General features: G+C 47.8%; 1 protein-coding gene across 4 annotated transcripts in view; it reads right to left on the bottom strand.

The window, feature by feature from the left end:
- SYT7 (synaptotagmin 7) overlaps positions 1-16,128 on the bottom strand; it is an 856,873-nt gene that overhangs the window by 542,981 nt on the left and 297,764 nt on the right. For all 4 annotated transcript variants that reach the window (XM_086955594.1, XM_086955595.1, XM_086955596.1 and 1 more), the window contains exon 2: positions 1,944-2,047. In XM_086955594.1, the coding sequence (XP_086811720.1) occupies positions 1,944-2,047 (104 nt within the window). The remainder of the gene's footprint in view (positions 1-1,943; positions 2,048-16,128) is intronic.

Genomic DNA, 16,128 nt, shown 5'->3' with positions numbered 1-16,128 from the left:
ACAGTTTTATTCATATCTGTTGCTGCCTTAAAGTCTGGGCCATGGGGAGTGAAATAAAACAATTGCCTAGGATCACATGATCTGATTAAGATACGAAACCAGGAGCTGGGGAGGGAAAGGAAGGCCATAAACATCAGCCAACAAGATCCCCCATTGAGGAGGGAGTCACTGGAAATTATGAATACTATGAAATGTTATCTTAGGGCAAGCTTAGACTCTCCCAGAATAACAAAAAGAACATAGAAGTAGAATGGTGCACTCAGCAAGAGGTGCCGAATGACTTAGGGGTCAGAGTGCAGCCTCCACAGCATAAGACAACCAGACAGTGAAGCACTAAGGGGAATGAAATGGAAATTTTGTATCGGAAAAGCTGTGTTAAAAATATGGACATGTTTTTATAAAGTGTCCTCTTTAATTATCATGGTCCCTTTGCAGAATCATAAAGCATGAACAAATGGTTATTTTTTTATAATTTTCTTACCATTTGACAGTTTTATGTAGTGTAAATTCAGCCCAAGACAAAGGCTATTTGAGTTCTATTCATGAGTACCAATTACAGTACACATGATCTGATTTTTTATTTAAGGGCCTGGGCGAGGAAGTGATCTGCCCAGAATCACAGGCTGTTGAGCAGACCCTGGGATTCAAACTTGAATCCCCATCTCTGCAACTCTGGCGTTAGGCCACCTATGCCTATGCAAAGATAAGGAATGAAAGTGGGAGGATACTGTTCTTGCGCAGGACACAGGCCCAAGGTGACAATGGCCTACATGCTGAGCAACTAAAAAAACAGCAAGGCCCCTTTCTGTCACAAAATTATTCAAGAACTTCAGTGCAGGAGCACCTGAAAAGAAGGGAAGCCCCTGCTATTACTAACCTACTTAGCTCAAGAGCACATGAACAGCAGTATGGCCCCTGCAATTAGTAAATTAATCAACCCCCCCCAGCCCTCTAGGCCCCAGGGCAATGTCTTGGCAGGGGAGCACAATGGTAGACAGGGGAAGGCTGAGGTGAAGATGGTGGGAGTTCAAAACATCACCTAGCCCCCACAGCCAGACCCATTCTTCCTCGCCCACTGTGCCCTGAATCTGAGGGGCTGTGGGCGAGGTGTTAAGATTAACACCGTTTCTCTGCTGCGTGGGCCCCAGGGGGGCCGAGGTGGAAATGGCTCAAGGCCTGAGCAACACCTGGCCCCCAGGGAGGCCGATTTTCGCAGACAATCACGCTCCCCAGCCCACCCTTGGCGTGATTGCTTTTCAGGGGCAGGGGGTGAAGTGAGGCCACAGCTAATAATCACTGCATGGCACACAGTGAAGCGCTTTCATTTCTGTCTCTGTTTTCGTGCGTTCTGTGGGCCGTTTTTTTTTCTCCCCTTCCCAAGTTCACAGAGAGCAGATAGCAGAGAGCACTCTCTGTGAACTGAAAAAGGGGAGAAAAAAACCGGCCCACAGAGGGCACTGAGACAACGGCCCTTCGGCCGTTTCCCGAATGCCCGCCTTGCCAATCCGACCCTGCCTAAGAGCTTTGCACGAAAAAATTAAAACAAATAAATAAGTAGGGTAGCTAAAAGCCGGAAATCCCGTCGTAGTTGTGTGTAACATGCAAGCTTCAGAAAGACAGAAACATTTTCAGAAAGTCAACAATAAAAAAGTAAGTCTACAGATAAACTTTTCACACTATCACAACGGAGATGATGGACGCCCTGCAGCATGCAGCACACGGCGGCCTTGGGACCCTTGGCTTGCCTTTAAGCGCGACACAAACACAACAACGAGGAGTGCTCGCGCTCTCAGCCATGAGCCATTACTAGCACAGAGATGCAGAGACCTTTGCAGCCCAGCCCGACCCATCCCAAGCTAGGAGGGGCCCCCAAGCCACACCCCAGACCCCAAACAGAGCCGATCTGCAGCATCAGGTGCCATAATGAATGAAACATCACTTACCATCTTCCGCTGGCACCATTGGCAAAGCCCACACATGACGATGGTGACGGTAAGGCTGACAGTGATGATGGCAGAGACCAAGATGACGTCGCGGGAAAGGACCCCTGTCAAATAAGGATAGAGAAAAAGATTGTTACTTCAGAACTGTCCGAGAGAGCTCGTGCGCATCACATCACTTCTTAACCATGAGGGGAGGTAGGCTGGGTGCTGAGACCTGGACCCTCGTGGTGCCTCCTACAGGACCCGTCGGGAACAGACAGAGACCCTTTCATGGCAGGCGGTGTGCAGAGGCCTGGTCAACCCCGGCGGAGCCTCTTACAGGTCCATGGGGCTCAGACAGAGCCCTCGTCGGGATAGGCTGGTACTGAGGCCCGACAATCCCAGGATAAATGAGGAACAGAAAGGCACAAGCGATTTATTAAATAATACATTCTCCTAATGACAGAACTAAATTAAAGACTGAGTGGCCATAGGAAACAGATTAATTGGAAGGCTGGCCTACTGATTTACGGAACAGAATTTGGCTCAAAACTCACAATTCCACTTGGGCTGCAAATACTTTACAGCCTCTTTGTTTCATTTATCAGTGTTCATTATTTACCCCACAGGCTTGGAGCCCTTCTCTAAAGACTCAAACCCATCTTGCTGGCTCTGTAATTGTTTAAAAAGCAGATTAAACGCATATGTTATTTGAGCGCCTCCCTAGTGTGCGATTTTGGAAACATGTTTCGCACCAAATTAACACAATTTTTAAAGTTTGTATTGCTTTTTTTATTTTCAAATATTTTCTTGGGAAGTCTCGTCCCTGATCAGTCTGCACAAGCTCAGAATAACAAATGGATAAACGTTCTATTAACTGTTGGATTCACCTAATACCATCTAATTAAATACATGCTCACTGTTGTGTGCCAGCCTCTGGTGGTCCACAGGCCGCCCCAGGGGTGTACAGGGCTAGCGCGGGGGTTGGGACACGCAATGAAGGCACATAGACTACATCAGTGGGGTAGTCGGAAGTGGCGCGCACCGAACGGCCGCTTTCCATTTATTACTTCCCCGCAGGCCACGCCTGGCCTGCTGATGTGGTGGAAAGTGATGGGCGATCACTAGACCGCCAACTATTACATCCCTATCCAACTCAGTTCTTTTGTCAAGACATTTTCTCAACATGGTTATACAAATACACATATTAGTATTCAGTCCAACACATGACTGTGGTACTTGTGTGAGTCCCAGCTGGTGAGCTCCAGGTCTTCAGCAGGCATAGTCTCTCAGCCGCTGGCTCGGGTAGGGGTTCGGCCTCAGGCTGTATCTTTGGGTGCCGGTACGCCATCCCGTTCTGCTCCGGCCGGAGTCATCGGAACAAACCCCATGTTGTGGTGAGGGGCTTAGTTCTGGGGTCTCACCAACTTGACCACTCGCCGAGTCGTCCGCCCGTTCTTCAGGTTCGCCAGCAATCATGGGACTTGGGGGGTTGGTGGCAGTCTCCTGGTGTTGTTCTGGTGGGACTTCCTTGAACCACAAGATGTTTCGGGACACTTCCTCCGCTCCTCTACGCCCTGTTACCATGGAGCCATGGTTGGCGGTGACTGTCCAGGTGCCCGGCTCGTAGGCTGTTTGGAATTTTCCCCCCTGATGCCGGCTCCGCAGGATGACTGTCACCCCATGGCTAAGCCTCCTGGGGGTGGCGCGGCGTCAGACACTTGCATCTTGGTTCTGTTGCACTCGCCTCTCTTGCACTTCCTCGACGTCCAGTTGAGGCAGTGACCATCCCGGGCAGGTGGGAAGTAGGTCACGGTGGGGGCCATGGAACATGAGGGCCCATGGGCTTCGCTGAGTGGTACAGTGAGGGATGCTTCGGTATTCTCTCAAGAATTCATGGAGCCTCTTTTCGGGGTCTACTTGTTCCACCACTGCTATGCGGAACATCTTGTTTAGAGTTCGCATAAAGCGCTTAACGTCCCCGTTAGCTTGGGGCCATTGTGGGGTGATGCGGCAATGCGATATTCCTCGGTGTTGGAGGAATGTGGCAAACTTGGCCCCTTGGAATGGGGGACCGGTGTCACTGCAGACGTCTTGAGGGAAACCAAACATGGTGAAGATTTTTTTCGAATACTGGTCTGACATGGTTGAAAGCCGTTGACGTGACGGGCTACGATGACAAGGGTGTGTTTTCCTCCTGGAAAGCTTCCAAAATCCACACTTACTTTAGACCATGGGACGGTGCAGGCCTTGAGGTTTCTCAAGGCCGCTTGTCAGTTGGCACAGTGAACACCATCGAACATATTCCTCTACCATGTCTTCAAGTTCTGGGAACCAGGCCTTTTCTCGCATTCGTGCTTTCATCTTGGTTATTCCCTGGTGTCCTCCATGGGCTAGTTGGACGGCCCGTGCTTGAGGCTTTGCGGGATCACTAGCCGGATTCCTCTCAGCAGAATGCCATGGCTGGTGGCGCTCAGTTCATGACGGACCCGCCACATTTTTGTTAGGGTCTCCCGATCTTCCGGGGTCCACGAATTGGACTGGCGGAGGTAGTCTGTCCACGAACCTTGTTGCATGGCGGCTAGTGTCTTGGTATAGACGGCATCGGTGGCAGCCTCCTCTCGTACCTCGCCTAGAGACATACTCTGGGGGCATGATGCCAGAGCTACCAGGTGGGCATATTCTTCAACGTCTTCATCTTCTTCCCTTTTTCCCGTTTCTCGGACTGAACTGGGTGTCTTGAAAGAAAATCGGCCGGCTTCTTGGACCCTGGGCGGTACACCACCTCCATCTCATACGGTTGCAGCTGGAGGGCCCAGCGTTTGATACGTGGGGGTGGATGCAGTGCTGTTCCTTTGAAGAGGGTGACCAGAGGCTGATGGTCGGTGACCACAGTGAACGGCTGTCCGTGGAGGTACAGATGGAAATGACTACAGGCCCACTTGATGGCAAGTGCTTCGCTCTCGATCTGGGCGTACCTTGCTTCCGTGGAGGTGAGCAACTTGCTGGCGAATGCCAGGGTGGCCCACTGGCCTGGCTCCCACTCCAGAGCCAACACTGCACAGAGTCCTACTGGACTTGCATCGACCAGCACTTCGCTGGAACGAAATATGCTAGCGTGGCTAGCATATCCCTTGGAATGCTTCTTCTTCTTTTGGGCCCCAGTGCCAGCTTGCATCAGCTTTGCTATTTGCTATTTTATTTGATATACGAACAAAAACCATAGCCCCCCACACCACGTCTGTAAACTCTGACTTCACCTACAGAGATTGGAAAAACCTTGATTTTAATCAACTTGCACAGATCCTTACTGACGACTTTGCTAGTATAGACACCATACATGACCCAAATATTGCAGCAGCCACTTACACCTCTATTTTGGAAGAAGCTTTTCTTACCTTGGCCCCCCTTAAAACACGCAAATGCAACAGGAAGACCCCTTCGGCCCCATGGTTTACCGAAAACCTCAGACTCCAACGACAATATTGTCGTAACAAGGAACGACATTGGCGTAAAAATTACAACCCAGCAGACAAGACCGCCTATAAAGCTGCACTTCTCAGCTATAAGCAGAGTATAGTATCTGAGAAAAACATCTATTATACTGCCCAAATAAACCAAGCCCAATGCAGCATGAAGAAACTGTTTGAAATTGTCAACCATCTTGCTGAACCTTCTAACCCCCCGACGGAAACGTCCCAAAATCTCTGTAACACACTGGCTGACTTTTTCTCTGAAAAGGTCACATCTATATTTAAGGATTTCAGCCCTAAAGTGTTAACCTCCGATACCTCTGACTCTGGGCTACATGAGACTCTGACAGCTTCCATTGAATTTACTGAATTTACTAGCACAAATCCACATGACATTTACAAATTAATTCAGTCAATCAAATCTGGTTCCCCTTTGGATCCCTGTCATCCATCCATACTCAATAATATCCCAGACATTACTTCTATGCCACTTGCATGTATCTGTAATAGTATGTTTGCCACTGGTTCTTACCCCACCATTTGGAAAAACACCATTATTAGGCCGCTTCTTAAAAAACCTTCCCTAGATCCTACACTACCCTCCAGCTATCGTCCCATTGCATCTCTGCCGTTTCCTGCCAAGGTCTTTGAATCGGTCATGAACAAACAACTTTCTGACTACATTCATACCAATGACTTGCTAGACGAAACCCAGTTTGGTTTCCGGCAAGGTCATGGAACAGAGACCGCCCTGATCAAGGCGGCAGATGAAATCAGGGCCACAATGGATAAGGGTGGACAGGCTGTCCTGATACTGTTGGACCTGTCGGCGGCTTTCGACACGGTCGATCATGTAACTTTGGTCGGCTGTGTCGAGGCCATCGGCATTAAACACAAAGCCAGGGACCTCATTGCATCATTCTTGGCGGATCGCAGCCAAGCGGTCAAGTTGGGCACTTTTACCTCACCCACTTTCAGCCTTCCCTGCGGAGTCCCTCAGGGTTCCTCGCTAAGTCCGACCCTTTTTAATATCTATGTTTCGGACTTAGCGAGGGTTATAAAAGAGCATAACATCAACTTGACAACATACGCTGATGATACTCAGCTGGTGCTGTCTATTCACAAAGATGGACCCACGGTCGCAGCAAATTTCAAGAATGGTATGAGGGCCATTAGCGGTTGGATGGCTTCCAACTGTTTAAAACTTAACTCAGCTAAGACAGAAGTTATGCTCTTTGGAAACATTCAACCTGAGTGGTCCCCTTCGTGGTGGCCTGAGGAATTAGGAACCCCACCACAACCTGTCAGTAAAGTTAGAAATCTGGGAGTGATATTCGACAACAAGCTCCTTTTCCATCATCATGCGAATTCGGTAGTGTCATCTTCCTTTAACATCCTAAGGAAGATAAAGAAACTACTACCGTATCTTCCCATAGCTATGGGAAAAACACTCATATCCACACTGGTGTTTTCTCGCATCGATTACTGCAACTCCCTTTTCCTCAATGCTCAAAAAAAGGTTATCTCCAAACTGCAACTAATACAAAATGCCTCTGCCAGAATCCTACTGGGTATTCCCAAATACAGCTCTGTCTCTGGACATCTCTACCAACTGCACTGGCTCCCAGTCAGAAGTCGTACGAAGTTCAAGACCCTTTGTATTGTCTACAAGGCAATAAATAACACGGGACCCAGATTTCTGAGAAGTTCCTTTAAACCTCTGGCAACCCCTAGAACGTTGCGCTCCAACACGGCTCACATGCTTCAGATTCCCAGAACAAGGAAAGTGACCTGGGGAGACAGACGTTTCACCATAGCAGCGGCGAAATTGTGGAACTCTCTTCCCCTTAATATAAAGATCAGTCCATCTTTGATTGTCTTCAGAAAGCAGCTAAAGACTTGGCTGTTTTCTCAATGACATCCCTGTAGATCACTTTATTCACTGTTTCACTGTTTATTATCTGGTTAGTTATCCTTTAGCTGCTAGCGCCGAGACACCTACGGGTAATTGCAGCGCTTTAAAAATTGCCTAAAATAAATAAATAAATAAATAAATTTCGTGAGTGCCCGCAGCGGCTCACTCAGGGTGGCCAGCCTTCCCAGGAAACTCCGTACTTCCGTCAGTGTCGTTGGTGCGGGGGCGTCCTTGATGGCTTGCGACTTCCTCGGGTCTACCCGTATGCCTTCTTGGTTGAATACATAGCCGAAAAACTCGAGGGAAGGCTGGAAGAATTGGCCCTTTTCCTTATGTGGGGTGGCTCCGTGTTTGCTGAGGCGTTTTAATGTGTCACAGAGATGTTTGTGGTGGTCCGCGGCTGTTGCGGAGTGAATGAGGATATCAGCGCTCATGTTCAATACTCCTGGCAAACCTGATAGTAGCTCCTGTATTGTGTTTTGGAAAACCTCGGCTGCCGAGGATATCCCGAAATTCAAACGTTTGTACCTCCTGAGCCCTAGGTGGGTGCTGAAAGTGGTGATGAATCTGCTCTCCTCTGACAGGGGTAGTTGGTGATACCGTGTGTGCAAGTCAATTTTTGAAAACCACTTGGATCCGTTGACATCCGCAATTATGTCATCCATGTTTGATGTTATGTGGCATTTTCTTTTAATTGCTTTATCGGGTAGACGCAAATCAATGCACAGGCATATTGCTCCTGGCTGTTTGGGTTTTTCCGCGATGACCATCGGGGATACCCATGGCGTCGGCACTGATACCTTTTCAATGACTCCTTGTTCTTCCAAAGCTTCCAGCTCCTTCTCGACGAGCTGTCGCAGGTGGAAAGGAACTCTCCTGTTTCGCAGGGCAACTGCGGTGACTGAATTGTCAATGTGTAGCTTGATGGAGTCGCATTTGATGTACCCGAGGCCTTTGAACAGCTCGGGGAACTGCCCGAGGAGCTCTTACACCTGGTACGCCCTGATTCGTCTTGCGAAGGCGATTAGCTACAGATCTTCAGCAGGTTAGCTGCTCAGGAAGGGTATCCGCTTCCATGTCGATGACGTGGATTGCGGCCTCAAGATCGTCTGCCTTGATGGGAACCGAGATCTTTCCCTTCAGCGGCAGGGTGTGTCTGCCCCATATGCTTAGATCCTGGTTTTGGATGATACCACCGGAGGGAGAGGGCGTAAGCTTCAGTATTGTTGTAGGCCCATGACGTTCACTGTCGCTCCTGTGTCGATGACCGCTTTCACCTCGGTTCCGGCGACTTGTACTATGCATGTGGGCTGTGGTCGACGGCGTTGCTTGAGTTCCCTTCCGAAGGATACTATGTACACTTCCTCTTCATCATCCTCAGAGGAATCCTCCATGGTTGGTAGGTGTTTCGCGTGTCTTCTTTGTGCTTGGTCAGGTGGCGTGGTGTCTGTCACCGACAGCTGTCGGACGGCTCGCGTGGGGGGCTTCTGCCCTCAGAATTCACGGCTTCTGTTGCGCCTTCTGCAGACGGATGCAAAGTGATTGGGTATTCCGCAGTTGGTGCAGGTCTTTCCTTGGGCGGGACAGTCTTTAGCCGCATGTGGTTCATGGCCACAGTATCCGCACCTTGATCTGGATGCGTCTCCTTTTGTTCCCCTGTACATGTCTCCTCTGGGCTTAGTCCTTACAGCATTGGCTCGCTCTGTCTTGATGGAGTCAGGCTTTCCATGGGGCTTGGTTAGGGCTTGATCCATTTTGTTGGCCCTAGCTGCGGACAGGTCGTGTGATCTGGCTAGTATTATTATGTCCTTCAGTGTGATTCTTGCTTTGCGCAGTATGAGTCCTCTTAGGGTCTTGTCGCGGCACCCCTGGATTAGTTGTCTCCTCATTTTTTTTTTTGGCTGGTCTTCGTCGGTACACGTACTAGCCAGCTCCCGGAGACGTGCGTAGAACGTGTCCATGGATTCTCCTTCCCTCTGGCGAGCTTGTCCGAGTTTGAAAACTTCGAAGTCTGGGTTCAGTTGCGGGTCAAAATGGTTGTTTAGCGCTGTCACCGCCGCATTGTAGTCATTTGCAACCACCGTGTTGGGCAGATGCTTGAAAAGTTTAAAGATTTCATCTCTGGCATAGTGTAGTAGCAGGGATCTCTTGACCTCCTCGTCTGTTTCCCTGGTCGCGATGAAGTAGTTGTTGAGGCGTTCGATCCATGTTCTCCACCGTGGGGAGGCTGACGTAGGATCTTCCAGCTCACTGAAGGGAGGCAGGACCTCTGATGCTGCGTGCTGGAATGGGATGCAGGCTGGCACAGCAGCATTGTTGTTGTCCACCATTGCGCCTGGCGGTGAGTATCCCTAGACGTTCTGGTTGGTGTAAGGGGAAAATGGCATTGGGTGCCCCACGTGGTGCTATGTCGCAGTGTCTCCCTCACCCTGGGTGCTCCAGTACTTTCTATCCCTCTTTTTCCTTACTTGATGTGGAAAAGTGCTCTGCTTTCACCTCCGTGTATCCTCTTCTCTGTTTACCTTCTTTTGCCTTTGCCAGTGCTTGATGGAAAGGAGGCGGGAAGTTGAGGAGCTTCCAACGGCAGGATCGGACAGTGCTGGAGAGGCCTCGGGCAGCTCAGACGCCTCACCAGGATTTGAGCGCTGCAGTTCAGCGGGGGCGTGATCTGTTTAGTCGGCCCAGCCTGGGCCCGTCGACGTGGTGTGCCGGTGACTCTCCGGGCAGCAGAGACATGTTCTGCCGCAATTACGGCCGCTGCTGAGGTGGGGGGCGGCGCGCGGACACGCTGCAGCTTCAGTCTCCTGCGGCGCTCAGCCGCGTTGCTGCGCATTGAAGCCGGTGGCTCCACAAGGTAGCGCGCAGTGCGAGCGAGGGTTGGGCCCTCTCCACTCGTCGCCAGTGTTGTGTGACGGCCTTTGATGGTTCACAGGCTGCCCCAGGGGTGTACAGGGATAGAGCGAGGGTTGGCACGCGCAATGAAGGCACACAGACAACATCAGTGGGGTAGTCCGAAGTGACGCGCCCAGAGCGGCTGCCTTCCATTTATTACTTCCCCGCAGGCCATGCCTGGCCTGCGGATGTGGTGGAACGTGATGGGTGACCACTAGACCGCCAACTGTTACACTCACAATGTTACATTTTCAATCTTGGTGGTACGCTGTATGTTTTAACCACAGACTAGATACTAATTACTTATGTTGTATCTAAGTTTAGTTTACTTGTAAGTAAGCACATCTAATTTTCTGCTGTAGTACAGAAACCTTAAATTAATATGTATATCTCTGTCTTTCACCATAGTTACTAATGTATTTTTGTTTTCTCAATTTCTGAATATGCCTACAGTTTATTATCTTTTGTAAAAGTTCTTTGATAACATTTCCCCATCAATGTATTTTCCCTCCCCACCCATTTCACATTATTTCTTACTGTTATTGTTCATTCATTTGTCCACAGCATGTTCCATAATATTTGCTGTATATTTATATTTTTATATTTTTAACTGGTGTGGTATTTTGTAATTATTTCTTTCACTATTGCTCAATTGCTGTTAGCTGTTCTGCATAAAACTCAGACTTGAGAAAAAGGGCACGAACAAGCTTATACAGTGGGCAGAAGGAGAGCACAGTTCATACGAATAATAGCAAGAACAAATATTTTGGTGTTATATATACTTGGATAGCGGTGTCTCATTGGGGACCAGTATTTGCATCCAAGACAAAGAGGTGGGGGCGGTGGCACCGTGATCATGCGCGCCCCAGCTGAAGGCAGCAAAGGTTCTCAAGAGGAGGATACGAAACATTTAAAAATGTGTGTCAAATGCTTTCAACACAGCTCATGGATGTTCTGCTCAGATGAATGAATTCAGTGCCCGGGAGTAATATGAGCATCCATTACCGGGCACCCCAGAGTGTACTTCTGCCCTCGCAGCATGACAATAAACAAGACAAACACATTGTGAAACAAAAACTGTTTTTGGCACGACCTAGTAGAACATTATTAGGTCTACATACAGAGAGCTTTGGTTATTTGGCTCCACATTTGAGCTAACGTTAAGATATGGGGAGATATGTTCTATGTCCTCACCTAAATTGCATGACAACATGTAACATGCTTCCTGGTGCGCCGTGGCAGCCGAATTATTAGGTGTACAGTGTACAAGACTCATTCTTGTGTGTACCTACACCATAGGTGTACAAAAAAATTATACCATGTTTTCAAAGCATATTTCATTACAGAGCATTCTTTGGATTTTCAAAAAAATGTATATCACGTGGACAAAAGCTCCACGAAAATTCTGCCCAGAAAGTAGCTGCAAGCGGAGCAGAACTTTTCCACCTCAAACAAAAATGACTTAATGTGTACTCTGTGACAAACGCAGAATAGAATCACCTCCAGCCCCACTTACACAAACAAGGAAGGCCGCCCCATGTCTGTCCTACACCTCTCACCTCTGAAATGGATTACATGAAAGTGTATTTTGCCTTTCCTCCCATCTCATAAAATCGATGTGACTGCAGTCCTAGCTGTCAACTGACCACATGCCAGGAGGGTCACCTTCAGCTGTTCCCGGCTTTTATGCAGTGTTGCTGGGACGTGTGCTCTCATTTGCAGTAACATAATGGGAAAATGGCGGCTGGGTAATTGTGGTGCAAACACAATTAGTGTCAGATGTTCCAATTACAAGTAATATTGATATTGTCAAGTAATTCCACTGGGTACTCTAAAGATGAAGAAAAGCCACCAACATTTCTTCAGAAGGGCAATATCCATAGACATAAAAAAACAATCTAGCGCACTCCAACATTAGTCAAAGTCCACACCTCTGCTAAATATGTTCTCGAGCTCCTTACTCATGGATCAAGGTCAGCATCAGCAAATCTTTCTAGCCAACACGTGTTTCGTCTCTGGACATTTGTATCCCAGCTGACTTCATCAGGGCTAGAATAGTAATTATTATAATATTACATTATAATCTCACATAGAATAATATACTGAATTCATCCACCATATTCCAAGTGACAAAGTAATAGTAAGGATTAGCGTGTAAAAATAGAATAAAAAAAAAACGGCAAAATACAGGCTAAACTTTCCCTTTGAGGAACACATGTAAACTGTACAATCCATAATAATCACCAAATTGTCTAAATTGCCATTCTATGTTGAAAGAGTGTAATGACATAAAACAGTATTATATATTGTGACACTATCTGCAGTTTGCAACCTCTAAACAAATCTTAAAAGAAGAAAATTAGAAACCTAAATATGTACACCATGTGTGTATTGAATTGGCACCAATATCATCGCTTAGAGCTCATCTATAAAAATAATTTTCATACGTGTGTTTTAATAATAAACATACTCCATGCTGTAACCAACGCAAATTAATAAAACCCAATTAAAATGTACCCATCTCAATTAATATCCTTCTCATTAGTCATCGTACTGTATTTAGAAATAAATAACCATAAGTTTCCGTGTACCAAGTGAGATCTACAAACTTATTTTATGCGGTTAGTGGTAGTGTAAAGAAAATTATAATCCAGCGGATAAATCATGTAAAGTGACTCAAGAAGCATCACTCGAAAACTAGTTAACAGTAGCTAAGTTCCAAAGCAAACAGGCAAAGAATCTATTTATCCTTACGAATCCATACAATGGTAATTTGGATGATTGGTGATTATTATGGACTGTAAAGTTTACATTTATTTCCCAAAAATAATTTCTAGCCTTTATTTTGCCCTCTTTTATTTCACTGTAGTTTATTTTTCACTCTGTTATTTACTATTACTTTATCACTAGGAATATGGTGGAGGAATTCAGTATAATATCTCATTTGGAGTATATGATCCTTCAATTTCAACACTTGCAGGGTTCTGTTTGCTAAAAAAAAAAGCATTGGCTAAGCCATTGGGTTTCACTTCTGCAAGAGCTATTGGCATTACGAATGACTTTTTGAAATGTTGTAAAGCAGCACAGCTGCTGTGCAGCATGGCTAAAAGTTTGAAAAAATTGCTCTAACTTGGCCAGTTCTAGACGCATTATAGTGCTTTTTCCTTTACTTATGACTGGTGGGGCAGGCAATACGAACAAAGGGAGGGAGGGTGGAATGGGAACTGGAAACACAGACAATGGGAGCGAGCTTGGGAGGAAATGGGCAACACGGACAACTAGAGGAGGGATGGGAGTGAACGTACAATGGCCCTCTAAAAAAAGGACTATGACGCAGCCAATGAGAGGGTCAAGGAGGAACACGGACAACAGGGTGGTAAGGGTGGGAGGGAAAAAGCTATCCAGAAAAGGAGGTGAAAGGGGAAGAAGGAACACCCACAAGGGGGGTAGAGGGGAAGATGAAGCACAGACAAAAGGGGACTTCAAGGGGGAAGAAGCAACAGAGTTAAGGGAAGTCATAGGAAAGAAGGAACACGTAGAAGAGGGAAGAAGCAACAAGGACAACGGGCGATGGTAGGGAAATGGCAACACGAACAAGAATGGCAGAAGATGAAGAAATAAAAATAGTACCATAATCACACCATGAGCAGCAAAAAGAGCCTAATCAAGATGAAGAATTCAGTACTTGGTCCATGCTCCACATGAAAGAAAAGAAGGTGTAGCTGGCCCATGACGGCAAAGCAAGACTGAAGTATACAAAAAATCTATCAATATTTGGTCACTGGTGCCAAGCTAATCCCCCAACTGGTGAGTATTAGTAAGGTCAAAGCTGGTTTTGGGTTGCTTGTGTCCCGGTTTAGAGAGGGACAAGCCTGACTGTTCAGGCTGTATTATTCCCATTGGAGCAGAGTTAGGATTGATTTGTTCCAAATTGAGGTGGCATGGTGTGCAAAATCAGGATGAGCTGGGATACGGCCTCGAGTAATTATCTGTGGGTGGGATTGATTCCAGTATTCCATCTATCCTTCTTTGAAACTTTTATGCAATTCCCTAGGTAAAATGGATACTCCCAGATGTGGGTCCCAGCCACACTGTGCCACTGGAGCCAAGCTATATCCGGCTGATAGGCCATAATAAGGGAGAAACTGGTCTTGGGTTACTTGTGTTCCAGTTCAGGGAGGACCTGGCCTGGCAGTTTGGATTTGTGTGATTCCTATTGGAGCAGAGTCAACGTTGATTTTCATATAGCTGGGATGAATCTGGGGTGGCGCGGTGTGCAAAATAACGATGGATTGCGATGCAGCCCGAGCAATTACCAGTGGCAGACACTGATTTATGTTATGTTATGTTATGTTAAAATGTGTTTATATAGCGCTCGGCTACTCTAAAAGAGTGTCCCGGCGCTTTCCACATGAAGCTACAGTGTATAACAACATAACAAGAAAAACAAAAGCCCAAGAGAAAACAAAGAAGAAAATCCACCTAAACAGAAAGATTAAAAAGCCAAGTCTTCAAATTCCTTCTGAATTGAAGCAGATTGGGAGTGCTGCGAAGTTCCAGTGGAAGCGAGTTCCACAGCTGGGAGGCCTTGAGGCTGAAGGAGCGCCCCCCTATCCGGGCCTTCCTCACGCGTGGAACCACAGCCGTGAAAAGGGATTCCGAACGCAATGAGCGGGCAGGGCGATAGAAAGCCAATCTCTTCTGTAGATATCCTGCGCCTGAGCCAAACAGAGCTTTATGCACCAGCGGCAAGGATTTGAACATAATCCGCTTACGGATCGGGAGCCAATGCAGCGTCCGCAGAAGACCAGATGCCCGTGCGCGTCTATGCAGACCAAAGATTGCGCGCGCTGCCGAGTTCTGTGTCACCTGCAGACGCTGGACCAAGTACTCTGGAAGACCCAGGAAAAGAGCATTGGCATAGTCTAGCCTGGATCCGATAAGCGCCTGCACCGTAATCCGTCTATGCTCCGCAGAAAGAAGTGGAAGAAACTTGCGGAGCATTTTCAGAACGCCGAAACAGGTGCCAGCCAGGCCAAGAACATGTGATCTGAGAGAAAGCTTGTTGTCAAGCTTAACGCCAAGATTTTTGGCCACCAAGGAAGAATGTGCCGGAGGACACATGGCGGCCGGCCACCACTGCCGCCACTCGGGATCGGTGACACAGCCGAAGAATAACACCTCCGACTTACTGGAGTTGGCCTTTAGACTGTTCCGCTGGAACCAGCCAAAGACCATATCCAGACAGTCCCAAATTCTCTCCCCATCAAATGGCTGGTCTTTAGCACATGTGAAAAGGAGTTGCGTGTCGTCGGCATAGGACACGATCTGGGCTCCGTAAGCCTCCACCGCTGCCGCCAAGGGGGACATAAAGATGTTGAACAATGTCGGGCTCAACACAGAACCCTGTGGAACCCCAACTCCCAATGGCGGCATCTCGGCGGAGCTCTGGGAAACCCAGACCGTCTGGCGGCGGCCCTCCAGAAAAGATGAAAACCATCTGAACACCGTCCCCCTTAGGCCGATGTCATGAAGCCTAGCGAGAAGCGCCTCATGAGGGACGGTGTCGAAGGCCGCCGACAGGTCCAACATGACAAGCATGGCCTTGCCACCCACATCCAAGGTCTCCCTGATGATCTCAGAGACCTCCACCAACGCCGTTTCCGTACTGAAGTTCGGACGGAACCCGGATTGGGACGGATGAAGCAAGTTGTTAGATTCTAAAAAGCTCGACAAGACACCATGAACATGTTTCTCGGTGATCTTAGCCAGGGCCGGGAGCAGTGAAATTGGCCTATAATTGGCCAAGACCTCGGCATCCAGACCAGGCTTTTTCAGGAGGGGGATCACCATCGCCCTTTTCCAGGTGCGAGGGACACTCCCCTCTCTCAAGGAGGCATTGAGGATAGGGTTGACCAGAGGATTC

Source organism: Lissotriton vulgaris, chromosome 2_1, assembly GCF_964263255.1.
Source record: "Lissotriton vulgaris chromosome 2_1, aLisVul1.2, whole genome shotgun sequence".
Taxonomy (NCBI): Eukaryota; Metazoa; Chordata; class Amphibia; order Caudata; family Salamandridae; genus Lissotriton; species Lissotriton vulgaris.
The sequence above is the reverse complement of the archived record's forward strand: the minus strand, read 5'-3'. Positions and strand labels throughout refer to the sequence as shown.